General features: G+C 40.5%; 1 protein-coding gene across 2 annotated transcripts in view; it reads right to left on the minus strand.

The window, feature by feature from the left end:
- LOC110497694 (inositol 1,4,5-trisphosphate receptor type 2) overlaps positions 1 to 15,557 on the minus strand; it is a 170,024-nt gene that overhangs the window by 25,664 nt on the left and 128,803 nt on the right. For both annotated transcript variants that reach the window (XM_036956593.1, XM_036956603.1), the window contains exon 52: positions 561 to 650. In XM_036956593.1, coding sequence (XP_036812488.1) covers positions 561 to 650 — 90 coding nt within the window. The remainder of the gene's footprint in view (positions 1 to 560; positions 651 to 15,557) is intronic.

Raw genomic sequence — 15,557 nt, forward strand, 5'->3', positions numbered from 1 at the left:
TGCTGTTAGATAAAACATTAATGATAAGGACAAGTGGTTGGCAGTTCATATCACATGGCCTCAAAAAAAAGAGTGATAGAGGTGATAGGTAGGATAGAAAGTGCTGAAAGAGAAGAGGACCGGATTCAAACCCATGTTCGCTACGGTACATTGTACATATGCTCCAGAGGCAGCGGCTATAGACCACTAAGACCTGCCCAGACCACACACACACACACACACACACACACACACACACACACACACAGTGTAGCCTAGTGGTTAGAGCGTTGGACTAGTAACCGAAAGGTTGCAAGTTCAAATCCCCGAGCTGACAATGTACAAATCTGTCGTTCTGCCCCTGAACAGGCAGTTAACCCACTGTTCCTAGGCCGTCATTGAAAATAAGAATTTGTTCTTAACTGACTTGCCTAGTTAAATAAAGGTTTAAATAAATAAAGACATGGAGAGTTCTAAAGCCTGCTGCATTGTCAATTATACACAGACGAAAATGCTAATGAGACAAAGGCAGAATACCTTTTAAGGGGGTCATTGTAGAGAATTAGGTGGTGATAACTTACTGGTGACAGACGTGGGTAAGTAGTCTGGGCAGCCGTCTTTCAAACACTTGTCGGAGGGAGCTCGGCCGTCTTTAAGTGTTTCCAGTTTCCCTAAAAGCAGGAAAATAAGCAAGTCCAACTGAAAACAAAATAATAGGACAGTATACAGAAATTATTTTGCGTAGGTTACTATAGAAAAGACGCTTGAAGGTTCTCATCAATATTTCATAATCTATAAACGTTATTAAAAAGGTTGCAGAAAAACAAGGAGCACACATGCCCATTTTGTCATGGAAGATAGAGCTGTTATCTATTCATAACCAGTCATGATAGACTCAACATAAATCACATTAGCAGTAGTTGCGTATCCAGCGCATAACAGCAGATGCAGGCCGGTGGCTATGTGTGTTTTAAAATACTGACATTTCAACAGGCCCTTCATATCCTTTTCAACGGTGCTCGACTGTGATAATGAGAGACATGCAGAGTCAAGAGGTCCACACCTGGGCTGGAGAGTCACGACCAGGGACCCTTGAGACCATAACAGGGAGTAGGGAAGCTGGGGAGATGAGGCAGGGTGCTCCCCCCTCCTCTTCACTACTAAAACATGACGTTGTCACAACATTATAAATAGGTTGTGAGAAGGCTGGTTATGACATTGCGCATGTAAACGTGGTCAAAGTAGTCTGGATAGTAGCTCATAACCCAATTAATGGTCTTGTTTGGGATAAGCTGTTTACATGCACCTTTGATATCCTGCTCACGAGTGTCCCTGTCTCCAGAAATAAACAGAATATTCCTAATTGAAGTTCATATGGGTTAAATGGAATAGTAACTGAAATGTGGACACTGACAGTGGGCCTATAACCTCTCACATGTAAAATAATATTAACTCCTGCAGAATTATGCATTTCTTGCAGTGAAATTATTCAACAAATATTACATTTTGTCTTGGGAACAGGAGTGGAGAAATATTATTTATATAATTGAACATCGAGAAAATGTGAATGCACGTGTAAAGTGTTATCTTTGACATTGTTATGCAAGCAGACAGTATTTCAACCACATACAGTGGGGCAAAACAAGTATTTAGTCAGCCACCAATTGTGCAAGTTCTCCCACTTAAAAAGACAAGAGAGGCCTGTAATTTGCATCATAGGTACACTTCAACTATGACAGACAAAATGAGGAAAAAAAATCCAGAAAATCACATTGTAGGATTTTTAATGAATTTATTTGCAAATTATGGTGGAAAATAAGTATTTGGTCACCTACAAACAAACAAGATTTCTGGCTCTAACAGACCTGTAACTTCTTCTTTAAGAGGCTCCTCTGTCCTCCACTCGTTACCTGTATTAATGGCACCTGTTTGCATTTGTTATCAGTATAAAAGACATGTCCACAACCTCAAACAGTCACACTCCAAACTCCACTATGGCCAAGACCAAAGAGCTGTCAAAGGACACCAGAAACAAAATTGTAGACCTGCACCAGGCTGGGAAGACTGAATCTGCAATAGGTAAGCAGCTTGGTTTGAAGAAATCAACTGTGGGAGCAATTATTACGAAATGGAAGACATACAAGACCACTGATAATCTCCCTCGATCTGGGGCTCCACGCAAGATCTCACCCCGTGGGGTCACACGTGGGGTCAAAATGATCACAAAAATCCCAGAACCACACGGGGGGACCTAGTGAATGACCTGCAGAGAGCTGGGACCAAAGTAACAAAGCCTACCATCAGTAACACACTACGCCGCCAGGGACTCAAATCCTGCAGTGCCAGATGTGTCCCCCTGCTTAAGCCAGTACATGTCCAGGCCCGTCTGAAGTTTGCTAGAGAGCATTTGGATGATCCAGAAGAAGATTGGGAGAATATCATATGGTCAGATGAAACCAAAATATAACTTTTTGGTAAAAACTCAACCAGTTGTCTTTGGAGGACAAAGAATGCTGAGTTGCATCCAAAGAACACCATACCTACTGTGAAGCATGGGGGTGGAAACATTGTGCTTTGGGGCTGTTTTTCTGCAAAGGGACCAGGACGACTGATCCGTGTAAAGGAAAGAATGAATGGGGCCATGTATCGTGAGATTTTGAGTGAAAACCTCCTTCCATCAGCAAGGGCATTGAATATGAAACGTGGCTCGGTCTTTCAGCATGACAATGATCCCAAACACACCGCCCGGGCAACGAAGGAGTGGCTTCGTAAGAAGCATTTCAAGGTCCTGGAGTGGCCTAGCCAGTCTCCAGATCTCAACCCCATAGAAAATCTTTGGAGGGAGTTGAAAGTCCGTGTTGCCCAGCAACAGCCCCAAAACATCACTGCTCTAGAGGAGATGTGCATGGAGGAATGGGCCAAAAAAACAGCAACAGTGTGTGAAAACCAAGAAGACTTACAGAAAACATTTGACCTCTGTCATTGCCAACAAAGGGTATATAACAAAGTATTGAGATACACTTTTGTTATTGACCAAATACTTATTTTCCACCATCATTTGAAAATAAATGAATTAAAAATCCTACAATGTGATTTTCTGGATTTTCATAGTTGAAGTGTACCTATGATGAAAATTACAGGCCTCTCTCATCTTTTTAAGTGGGAGAACTTACACAATTGGTGGCTGACTAAATACTTTTTTGCCCCACTGTAGAATATGCACCCAAAACCAACTGAAGACTTATCATAAATGTGTCTCATTGTTTTAATTTCCTTAAAAACCGGTCAAACTGATGACATTTTTACATTTTGCACAGGAACAATCTTCTAGTGTTTTACTCCCCAGTCCCTAAACGAAACATACAACTTTACTGTTGTTAACTAGATTACTAATGTATTAATTTTATCAATATAAGACATTATTCTGGTGAACACTATTTTATTTAGTCTTCTAGGGCAAAAAGTTATGACAGATACATGCAACTTCTCTTCTAACTATAGTTGACAAACAAATGGCCTACCAAATGTCAGAAATTATAAGCAGAAATGTATCTAAATTAGGGGTGAAAGTAGCCTAAGCCAGTAGTCTATAATGTCCAGTACGGAGTATCAGCAAAACAAATTATTATGGAATTATTATGGTTGATGGAACTGTGCAGGTAGCCTACTTTTTAAAGTTTTTAACGTTTCCAAAACTGCAAAGATATTGTCTGTGAGTGCCACAGAACTGATGTTACAGGCGAAACCCAGATAAAAATCCAATCAGGAAGTGCTGCATTTTCTTAAACCGCCTCATGCCAATGACTCCTTATATGGTTGTGAAGGAGCTAGGAGTCAGCTTACGTTTTCCACGTTTTCCCCAAGGTGTCTAGAGCATTGTGACGTCTTTTTAGGAATTTCCATTGGAGAATGGCTGTAAGAGACCATATAGGGCGAGTGGTCGCATGGTGTCTCCCGGAGAAAACCTTGCGTAAAATACTGGGGTAGCCATTTTTCCAATCGTTTCTTATGAGAAACCAACTGCCTCGACGGATATATTATCGAATACATACAGTGCCTTGCAAAAGTATTCGGCCCGCTTGAACTTTGCGACCTTTTGCCACATTTCAGGCTTCAAACATAAAGATATAAAACTGTATTTTTTTGTGAAGAATCAACAACAAGTGGGACACAATCATGAAGTGGAACGACATTTATTGGATATTTCAAACTTTTTTAACAAATCAAAAACTGAAAAATTGGGCGTGCAAAATTATTCAGCCCCTTTACTTTCAGTGCAGCAAACTCTCTCCAGAAGTTCAGTGAGGATCTCTGAATGATCCAATGTTGACCTAAATGACTAATGATGATAAATACAATCCACCTGTGTGTAATCAAGTCTCCGTATAAATGCACCTGCACTGTGATAGTCTCAGAGGTCCGTTAAAAGCGCAGAGAGCATCATGAAGAACAAGGAACACACCAGGCAGGTCCGAGATACTGTTGTGAAGAAGTTTAAAGTCGGATTTGGATACAAAAAGATTTCCCAAGCTTTAAACATCCCAAGGAGCACTGTGCAAGCAATAATATTGAAATGGAAGGAGTATCAGACCACTGCAAATCTACCAAGACCTGGCCGTCCCTCTAAACTTTCAGCTCATACAAGGAGAAGACTGATCAGAGATGCAGCCAAGAGGCCCATGATCACTCTGGATGAACTGCAGAGATCTACAGCTGAGGTGGGAGACTCTGTCCATAGGACAACAATCAGTCGTATATTGCACAAATCTGGCCTTTATGGAAGAGTGGCAAGAAGAAAGCCATTTCTTAAAGATATCCATAAAAAGTGTCGTTTAAAGTTTGCCACAAGCCACCTGGGAGACACACCAAACATGTGGAAGCAGGTGCTCTGTTCAGATGAAACCAAAATGGAACTTTTTGGCAACAATGCAAAACGTTATGTTTGGCGTAAAAGCAACACAGCTGAACACACCATCCCCACTGTCAAACATGGTGGTGGCAGCATCATGGTTTGGGCCTGCTTTTCTTCAGCAGGGACAGGGAAGATGGTTAAAATTGATGGGAAGATGGATGGAGCCAAATACAGGACCATTCTGGAAGAAAACCTGATGGAGTCTGCAAAAGACCTGAGACTGGGACGGAGATTTGTCTTCCAACAAGACAATGATCCAAAACATAAAGCAAAATCTACAATGGAATGGTTCAAAAATAAACATATCCAGGTGTTTAGAATGGCCAAGTCAAAGTCCAGACCTGAATCCAATCGAGAATCTGTGGAAAGAACTGAAAACTGCTGTTCACAAATGCTCTCCATCCAACCTCACTGAGCTCGAGCTGTTTTGCAAGGAGGAATGGGAAAAAATGTCAGCCTCTCGATGTGCAAAACTGGTAGACATACCCCAAGCGACTTACAGCTGTAATCGCAGCAAAAGGTGGCTCTACAAAGTATTAACTTAAGGGGGCTGAATAATTTTGCACGCCCAATTTTTCAGTTTTTGATTTGTTAAAAAAGTTTGAAATATCCAATAAATGTCGTTCCACTTCATGATTGTTGTTGATTCTTCACAAAAAAATACAGTTTTATATCTTTATGTTTGAAGCCTGAAATGTGGCAAAAGGTCGCAAAGTTCAAGGGGGCCGAATACTTTCGCAAGGCACTGTATGTTAAAAACACCTTGAGGATGGATCCTAAACAACGTTTGCCGATATTCTGTCGATGGAGTTAATTTTGAAAAAAGTTTGCCGTTGTAATGGTAGCATTTTCCGGTCGATTTCTCAGCCAAGCATGATGAACAAACGGGAACATTTGCTATCTAACTGGGAGTCTCCTGAGTGAAAGCATCCGAAGTTCTTCAAAGGTAAATGATTTAATTTGGTTGCTTTTCTTATTTTCTTGAAAATGTTGCCTGCTGCCAGCAGAGCTAGCATAGCATTATGCCATGATAATCTTACACAAATGCTTGTCTAGCGTTGGCTGTAACGCATATTTTGAAAATCTGAGATGACAGTGTAGTTAACAATAGGCTAGGCTTGTGTTTGAATATATTTATTTCATTTCATTTGCGATTTTCATGAATAGGAAAAGATGCGTTATGGTAATGTGCTTGAGGCTATAATTATGCTCCCGGATACAGGATTGCTCGTCGCTAGAGGCTAAAACTATTTAAGTAAAAATACTTTAAAGTATTCATACCCGAGTCAATATCACCTCTGGCAATGATTACAGCTGTAAGTCTTTCTGGGTAAGAGCTTTGCACACCTGGATAGCACATTATTTGCACATTATATATTTTGTTATTCTTCAATCTCTCAAGTTGGTTGTTGATCATTGCTAGACAGCCATGTTGAAGTCGCCATAGATTTATTAGCCAATTTAAGTCAAATCTTTAACTAGCCCACTCAGGAACATTCAATGCCATCTTGGTAAGCAGCTCTAGTGTATATATGGCATTGTGTTGAAGGTTATTGTACTGTTGAAAGGTGAATTCATCTTCCAGTATCTGTTGGAAAGCCACTGAACCAGGTTTTCCTCTAGGATTTTGCATGTGCTTACCTCTAGTTTATTTTTATCCAAAAAGCTCCCTAGTCCTTGTCAATGATAAGCATACCCATAACATGATTCTGCCACCATGATTGAAAATACAAAAAGTGGTACTCAGTGATGTGTTGGATTTGCTCCAAACATAATGCTTTGGATTCAGTCCTCCCAGCTGCCCACTGCACTGAGGCTAGGAAACACTGTCACCACCGATAAATCCACGATAATTGAGAATTTCAATAAGCATTTTTCTACTGCTGGCCATGCTTTCCACCTGGCTACCCCTACCCCGGTCAACAGCTCTGCACCCCCCACAGCAACTTGCCCAATTCTCCACCATTTCTCCTTCACCCAAATACAGATAGCTGATGTTCTGAAAGAGCTGCAAAATCTGGACCCCTACAAATTAGCTGGGCTAGACAATCTGGACCCTCTCTAAAAGTATCTGCCGAAATTGTTGCAACACCTATTACTAGCCTGTTCAACCTCTTTCGTATCATCCGAGATCCCCAAAGATTGGAAAGCTGCCGCGGTCATCCTCCTCTTCAAAGGGGGAGACGCTCTAGACCCAAACTGTTACAAACTTAAATCTATTCTACCCTGCCTTTCTAAGGTCTTCGAAAGCCAAGTTAAACAGATCACCGACCATTTCAAATCTCACCGTAACTTCTCTGCTATGCAATCAGGTTTCCGAGCTGGTCATGGGTGCACCTCAGCCACGCTCAAGGTCCTGATCGATATCATAACCGCCATCGATAAGAGACATTACTGCACAGCCGTAGTCATCAACCTGGCCAAGGCTTTCGGCTCTGTCAATCACCCTCTAGTGACTCCCCATCCCGCATGAGGGAGCGTAATCATCGACTGACACTAATTAGCATAACGCAATGGACATAAATATTCCTAGAAAATATTCCTATTCATGAAAATCACAAGTGAAATATATTGAGACACAGCTTAGCCTTTTGTTAATCACCCTGTCATCTCAGATTTTCAAAATATGCTTTACAGCCAAAGCTAGACAAGCATTTGTGTAAGTTTATCTATAGCCTAGCATAGCATTTTGTCCAGCTAGCAGCAGGTAACTTAGTCACGGAAATCAGAAAAGCAATCAAATTAAATTGTTTACCTTTGATGAGCCTCGGATGTTTTCACTCCCGAGACTCCCAGTTAGATAGCAAATGTTCCTTTTTTCAAAAAATATTATTTTTGTAGGCAAAATAGCTCCGTTTGTTCTTCAAGTTTGGCTGAGAAATCGCCCGGAAATTGCAGTCACGAAAACTGAGAAAAATATTCCAAATTAGCTCCATAATATCGACAGAAACATGGCAAACGTTGTTTATAATCAATCCCTCAAGGTGTTTTTCAAATATATATTCAATAATATATCCATCGGGACAATTAGTTTTTAGTAGGATCGATTGGATTAATGGCTACCTCTGTATTTTACGCGAGAATCTCTCTGGGACCATCAGGTGACCACTTGCGCAATGTAGCCGCCTACGGGTATTCTTCAACATAAATGCGTAAAACTACGTCACAATGCTGTAGACAGCTTTGGGAATACGGAGAAAGAGTAATCTGGTTGATAGCCCATTCACTGCTCAATAGGGACGCATTGGAACGCAGCCCTTTCAAAACATCAGGCACTTCCAGATTGGATTTTTCTCAGGCTTTCGCCTGCAACATCAGTTATGTTATACTCACAGAAAATATTTTTTACAGTTTTGGAAACTTTAGAGTGTTTTCTATCCTACGCTGTCAATTATATGCATATTCTAGCATCTTGTCCTGACAAAAAATCCCGTTTATTACGGGAATTCCAATTCCTCTTTTGGCCGCCTTTCTTTTCAGTTCTCTGCTGCCAATGACTGGAACGAATTGCAAAAATCACTGAAGCTGGAGGCTTATATCTCCCTCACTAACTTTAAGCATCAGCTGTCAGAGCAGCTTACAGATCATTGCACCATCGTACCTCATCCCCATATTGTTATTTTCTTTCTCCTTTGCACCCCAGTAATTCTACTTGCACATTCATCTTCTGCACATCAATCACTCCAGTGTTTAATTGCTAAATTTGAATTATTTTGCCACTCTGGCCTATTTATTGCCTTTACCTCCCTAATCTTACTACATTAATTTAAAAACACTGCATATAGACTTTTCTATTGTGTTATTGACTGTACATTTGTTTATTCCATGTGTAACTCTGTGTTGTTGTATGTGTCGCACTGCTTTGCTTTATCGTGGCCAGGTCACAGTTGTAAATGAGAACTTGTTCTCAACTGGCCCACCTGGTTAAATAAAGGTGAAATAAAAAATAAAACAAAGTTCATTTCTTGGCACATTGTTTGCAGTTTTACTTTAGTGCCTTATTGAAAACAGGATGGACATTTTGATGGCAATTTGCATATAGTCCAGAATGTTATGAAGAGTGATCAGATGAATTGCAATGAATTGCAAAGTCCCTCTTTGCCATGCAAATTAACTGAATCCCCAAAAAACATTTCCACTGCATTTTAGCCCTGCCACAAAAGGACCAGCTGACATCATGTCAGTGATTCTCTCGTGGACAAGGCTGGAGATCACTCTGTCATGCTGATTGAGTTCAAATAACAGACTGGAAGCTTCAAAAGGAGGGTGGTGCTTGGAATCATTGTTCTTTCTCTGTCAACCATGGTTACCTGCAAGAAAACACGTGCCATCATCATTGCTTTGCACAAAAAGGGCTTCACAGGCAAGGATATTGCTGCTAGTATGATTGCACCTAAATCAACCATTTATCGGATCATCAAGAACTTCAAGGAGAGTGGATCAATTGTTGGGAAGAAGGCTCCAGGGCGCCCAAGAAAGTCCAGCAAGCGCCAAGACCGTCTCCTAAAGTTGATTCAGCTGCGGGATCGGGGCACCACCAGTACAGAGCTTGCTCAGGAATGGCAGCAGGCAGGTGTGAGTGCATCTGCACGCACATTGAGGCAAAGACTTTTGGAGGATGGCTTGGTGTCAAGAAGGGCAGCAAAGAAGCCACTTCTCTCCAGGAAAGACATCAGGGACAGACTGATATTCTGCAAAGGGTACAGGGATTGGACTGCTGAGGACTGGGGTAAAGTCATTTTCTCTGATGAATCCCCTTTACGATTGTTTGGGGCATCCGGAAAAAGCTTGTCCGGAGAAGACAAGGTGAGTGCTTCCATCAGTCCTGTGTCATGCCAACAGTAAAGCATCCTGAGACCATTCATGTGGTGGGGTTGCTTCTCAGCCAAGGGAGTGGGTTCACTCACAATTTTGCCTAAGAACACAGCCATGAATAAAGAATGGTACCAACACATCCTCCGAGAGCAACTTCTCCCAACCAACCAGGAACAGTTTGGTGACGAACAATGCCTTTTCCAGCATGATGGAGCACCTTGCCATAAGGCAAGTGTGATAACTAAGTGGCTCGGGGAACAAAACATGAATATTTTGGGTCCATGGCTAGGAAACTCCCCAGATCTTAATCCCATTGAGAACTTGTGGTCAATCCTCAAGAGGCGGGTGGACAAAAGAAAACCCACAAATTCTGACAAACTCCAAGCATTGATTATGCCTGAATGGGCTGCCATCAGTCAGAATGTGGCCCAGAAGTTAATTGACAGCATGTCAGGGTGGACTGCAGAGGTCTTGAAAAAAGAAGGGTCAACACTGCAAAGATTGGCTCTTTGCATCAACCTCATGTAATTGTCAATAAAAGCCTTTGACACTTATGGAATGCTTGTAATTATACTTCAGTATTCCATAGTAACATCTGACAAAAAATATCTAAAGACACAGAGGCAGCAGACCTGTCAAAACTTTTGGCCACGACAGTATGTTTTGAAATATTTTTTACTTCCTTCTTTTCACTCTGTCATTTAGGTTAGTATTGTGGATTAACTACAATGGTGTTGTCATGACGTTGGCCTGTGGGTGAGGTTTATGACACCCCTAAAAATACCTTTCTCCCTTTCCTCTCTCTTGACTCTACAGTAAGACTCTTGAAAAGCCTTTGTTAAGCATAGTGTGTCTGGGAACATCAAAAGGTGGGGGGAAAGGAACCTTATTTCGGTAATCCAACCAGCTGAAAATATGCGTTGGTACTAAATGAAAATGATGCCAGGTCAGTTGACGTTTGAGATATTATTACTGATGTTAGGACGACAAACTGTATCTTGGAAAGTCTACACATTATAGTTATCAGATTCACATGGAATTGTTGTGCAATTTAAATGTTTAAATATAAAACTATTTGTGAAAAGATTAAATGTAATTTAGCTTCTTAATGAGAGAATGGTTTGTCATAGAGTAAAATATGCTCAACTCAGTGGCCCTGCCCATGTGAACAGACAATGGTTATAAACTATGAAACACGCCCTTCTCTCCCCTCCTATATAAAGCCCTTGACGAAAACGTAACTTTGTGTTCCGAGGACGACGGTCCCCACGTTGAAAGGGTTCAGATAATAACCTAGCGAAATTAGCATCAAATTTCAACGTGAAGATGACGATCAACACACCGAAAGGATGAATTTTGACTATACCAGCAAGAATATAGCATGAGCTAAAACGGTCTTCCATCTATAACCAACCTATTGAAGCGCAGCTCAGAGTAAACATTTATTGCATTTTCCTTTTCCAAATGGGCGGTTATTTAGAATGCATAAGATTCTGTATTTACGATTGCATAGCTTCTCCCTTTGTTCTTCAGTCCTCCCTCGCTTTCATTCAAGCCCAACCCCCTCTCTTTGTGTAACCAGCCGTCATATGTTTTCTTGTAGGACATAATTAGTAATCAATGTATGATCCATTCTGTGTTTATGTAATTCTGTGTGATTATTTAGGTATTTAGTAAATAAATAATTAAACCAAAGTTTGTATTGCTGATTCAACTTGTTAGCCAGGGTTTGTGAAGATAACCAAGAATTCTACAATGTTCAGATGAGACTGAAATAAGGTGACGATTCAATATTGACTGATGTTGACGTGAAAGATTACCAGGTCTTTAAGAGTTTATTCGGAAGATAACAGCTATATAAACATTATTTCGTGGTGTCCCGACTTTCTAGTTAATTACATTTACATGATTAGCTTAATCAGGTAATTTAATTACAGAGAAAAGATTTTATAGAATAGCATGTCATATCACTTAATCCATCATAGCCAAACACACGACAGTGTTGATCCATCTTCAGTTTTCTCCCATCACAGCCATTAAACTCTGCAACTGTTTTAAAGTCACCATTGGCTTCCTCTCTGGTAACAGAGTTAGGAAGGACACCTATATATTTTTTGTGACTGGGTGTGATGACGTACCATTCAAAGTGTAATTAATAACTTCGCCATGCTCAAAGGGTTATTCAATGTCTGCTTTTTTATTTGTTTTATCTACCAATAGGTGCACTTCTTTGCGAGGCATTGGAAAACCTCCCTAGTCTTTGTGGTTGAATCAGTGTCTGAAATTCACAAATCGACTGAGGGACCTTACAGATAAGTGTACGTGTGGGGTACAGAGATGAGGTAGTCATTTAAATTAAAGATCCAGGCAGCCTCTCATTTTAACAATAAATTATCGAGGTCACCCCCTCTCCTAGGGAGGGTGACATGTTCGATGCCAATATAACGTAGAAACGAAATCGAGTGGTGTGCTTCCAAAAAGTGGTCCGCAACTGGGTAAGTTTAGTTTTTGCACCTTATGGTGCTACGATGCTCCGAAATTCGTACTTTTAATTCGCGCTTTGTTTTAATGTGACTAGTTTCAGGAAACTAGGCGTATGTCGCACTTCACAGGAGAGGCATTTGAATGTAAACATTTTTTTTTACCTAAATGCATTTTTTTGGCAGAAATGTGAACTTTGGAACATGTTGAACTTTCATTTACCTTAATAAGAAACTTGTATGCCATCTGTAAATACGAATAAAATGGTTAAATTACGAGCCCAGTTGGTTTAGCCACGGATAAAGCCAGGAACCTTCCAGCTTGCCATCATTGGCTGTGATAAAATATTTTATATGTTTAGAGATAATGATTCAATAATTCTACCCTGAAAATTAACCATTGGGGATTATAATTTTGTAGCATGTATAAGGAATAATTAAAGTATTAAACATAAGTCCAACTCGGTTGGACTGGGAGGGAGATAAATGTGAGTGTAAAATACAGAGAACAATTAAACTGCGTTTGAACCGACCTGACTAGAACTCTGAGAAATGTATGATAGGACGGGAGTACTTCTCAAGGTTCCCCTAATCTCGGGGGAATGGAACTGTTGGCTGGGTAGTGATACACAGTGATGAGAACTATGGAGAAGGATAAAACTCACCTCCTGTTTGTGTGTACGTACAGTGGGGCAAAAAAGTATTTAGTCAGCCACCAATTGTGCAGGTTCTCCCACTTAAAAAGACGAGAGAGGCCTGTAATTTTCATCATAGGTACACTTCAACTATGACAGACAAAATGACAAAAAATTCCAGAAAATCACATTGTAGGATTTTTAATGAATTTATTTGCAAATTATGGTGGAAAATAAGTATTTGGTCACCTACAAACAAAAACAAACATTTATCTCAATACTTTGTTATATACCCTTTGTTAGCAATGACAGAGGTCAAACGTTTTCTGTAAGTCTTCACAAGGTTTTCACACACTGTTGCTGGTATTTTGGCCCATTCCTCGACGCAGATCTCCTCTAGAGCAGTGATGTTTTTGGGCTGTTGCTGGGCAACACAGACTTTCAACTCCCTCCAAAGATTTTCTATGGGGTTGAGATCTGGAGACTGGCTAGGCCACTCCAGGACCTTGAAGGAGGTTTTCACTCAAAATGTCACGATACATGGCCCCATTCATTCTTTCCTTTACACGGATCAGTCGTCCTGGTCCCTTTTCAGAAAACAGCCCCAAAGCATGATGTTTCCACCCCCATGCTTCACAGTAGGTATGGTGTTCTTTGGATGCAACTCAGCATTCTTTGTCCTCCTAACACGACGATTTTAGTTTTTACCAAAAAGTTTGGAGTGTGACTGTTTGAGGTTGTGGACAGGTGTCTTTTATACTGATAACAAGTTCAAACAGGTGCCATTAATACAGGTAACGAGTGGAGGACAGAGGAGCCTCTTAAAGAAGAGGCGTTACAGGTCTGTGTGAGCCAGAAATCTTGCTTGTTTGTAGGTGACCAAATACTTATCCAATTGACCACCAGAGACATTCTTCAAAGGACAAAGGACTCGGTTGGGCAACACGGCCTTCCATCTACCACCAACCTACCGAAGCACAGCTCAGAGTAAATATTTATTGCATTTGCCTTTTCCAAATGGGCCGTAATTTAGAATGCATAAGATACTATATTTACGATAGCACAGCTTCTCCATTTGTCCCTCAGTCTTCCCGCTCTTTCACTCAAACCTAGCCCATTTTCTTTTGTGTAACCAGCTGTCATATCTGTTCTGCCTGCTAGGGACGTTGTCCTTTATGACGTGATTTGTAATCAAGGTATGATTCATTCTTTGTATATGTAATTCTGTGTGATTAGTTAGGTATTTAGTAAATAAATAATTAAACCCAATTTTGTATTGCTGATTCAACTTGTTAGCCAGGGTTCGAAGATAACCAAGAATTTACAACTTTCAGATGAGACGGAATTAAGGTGACGATTAACATTGCTATTGATGTAAAATATTATTAGGTGTCGTGGGATAATCAGAATTTGTTGGTAACATATGTAAGATGTTTTATATTAATCAAATGTGTGTAAAATTACTTCTCATCAAGAATGTTATTTTTGTATAATAGTGTGGCAGGGTTGCAGTATCTGTTCTATGTCAAGACTAAGTTGCATGGGCCGCTGAGAGGGGAGAGGTCAAAGTATCATCATGTGTAAACATGTCTTTTGCTCCACTGTGTGTGTGCCAGTTCACTCCCTAGTTTTCCCATCGGAGATGGCAGTGTCTGGAATCATTCTCCTCTCCGTGAGTTTGTCCAGGAGGTTGTATTTTGAGTTGGTTGTATCTAAATGACAATTAGATATATGCCTGTTGATATGGAGGATTTGGTCTATGGTTCTGGGGTTTGGGAAAGGAGACAGAGCTGAACGATGAATTATGTCTATGCTGTGTGACTATGTGTGTCTTTGCTATTAAAGGAACTCAGTTGCATTGTAAGGGGGCTCTCAGAGAATTCATGGTTAGACACTGAATCGATCTGAGAGTCACAGGGTTGTGATAGAGCTCATATAATTAAAGATGGACTTTGATAACTAACTCTGACTTGTGTGTGTGGTTTGCTCCCATGATTTGGTAAATAGAGGAAATTTCAACGACATAGGTCTTTAAGAGTTTATTCGGAAGATAACAGCTCTATAAATATTATTTTGTGGTGCCCCGACTCTCTAGTTAATTACATTTACATGATTAGCTCAATCAGGTGATATTAATTACGGAGAAAGGATTTTATAGAAAAGCATGTCATATCACTTAATCCTGCACAGCCAAAGACATGACACTGCCATGTAGCTAACATGCTTCTTTCTATAACAAGTCTATAACATGAGCAGCTCAGTATGTGTAGATAATCCTTTCTACCACAGCTTTTTTGAACGATATCATGAATAACTGCAGTGCTGCCCTGAATTTAACAGGCACTATTGACAAAGATCAGTGGGAAAAGGTTGGGATGGACTACTTACTGGTGGACGATGGTGCAATGCTGACTCTGACAATGACGAAATCCCTGATTTTGGTAAAAACATCTTCACTGAACCAGGGTCAAAGTCTTCTGATGACAGTGATGGGGAAGAAATGGCGATCAACAGTGTTGTTGTCACGAAGATGTTGACCGAGTTTTGAAATCAGTAGAATGCCCGGTGGAAGCAGAGTATGATAGTTAAGGAGCTAGAGAAAAGCATGTTGTTTGATTGCAAATATGTGGAGGGAGTCAAAAAGACAACACAGAAAGCTGTTGTATAAAACACCTGTCTCCGGATTACATCTTCAAACTAAGGGCAACCATGACATCCGTGACAGAGAGGGAGAAG

The sequence above is a fragment of the Oncorhynchus mykiss genome, chromosome 2 (assembly GCF_013265735.2).
Source record: "Oncorhynchus mykiss isolate Arlee chromosome 2, USDA_OmykA_1.1, whole genome shotgun sequence".
Taxonomy (NCBI): domain Eukaryota; kingdom Metazoa; phylum Chordata; class Actinopteri; order Salmoniformes; family Salmonidae; genus Oncorhynchus; species Oncorhynchus mykiss.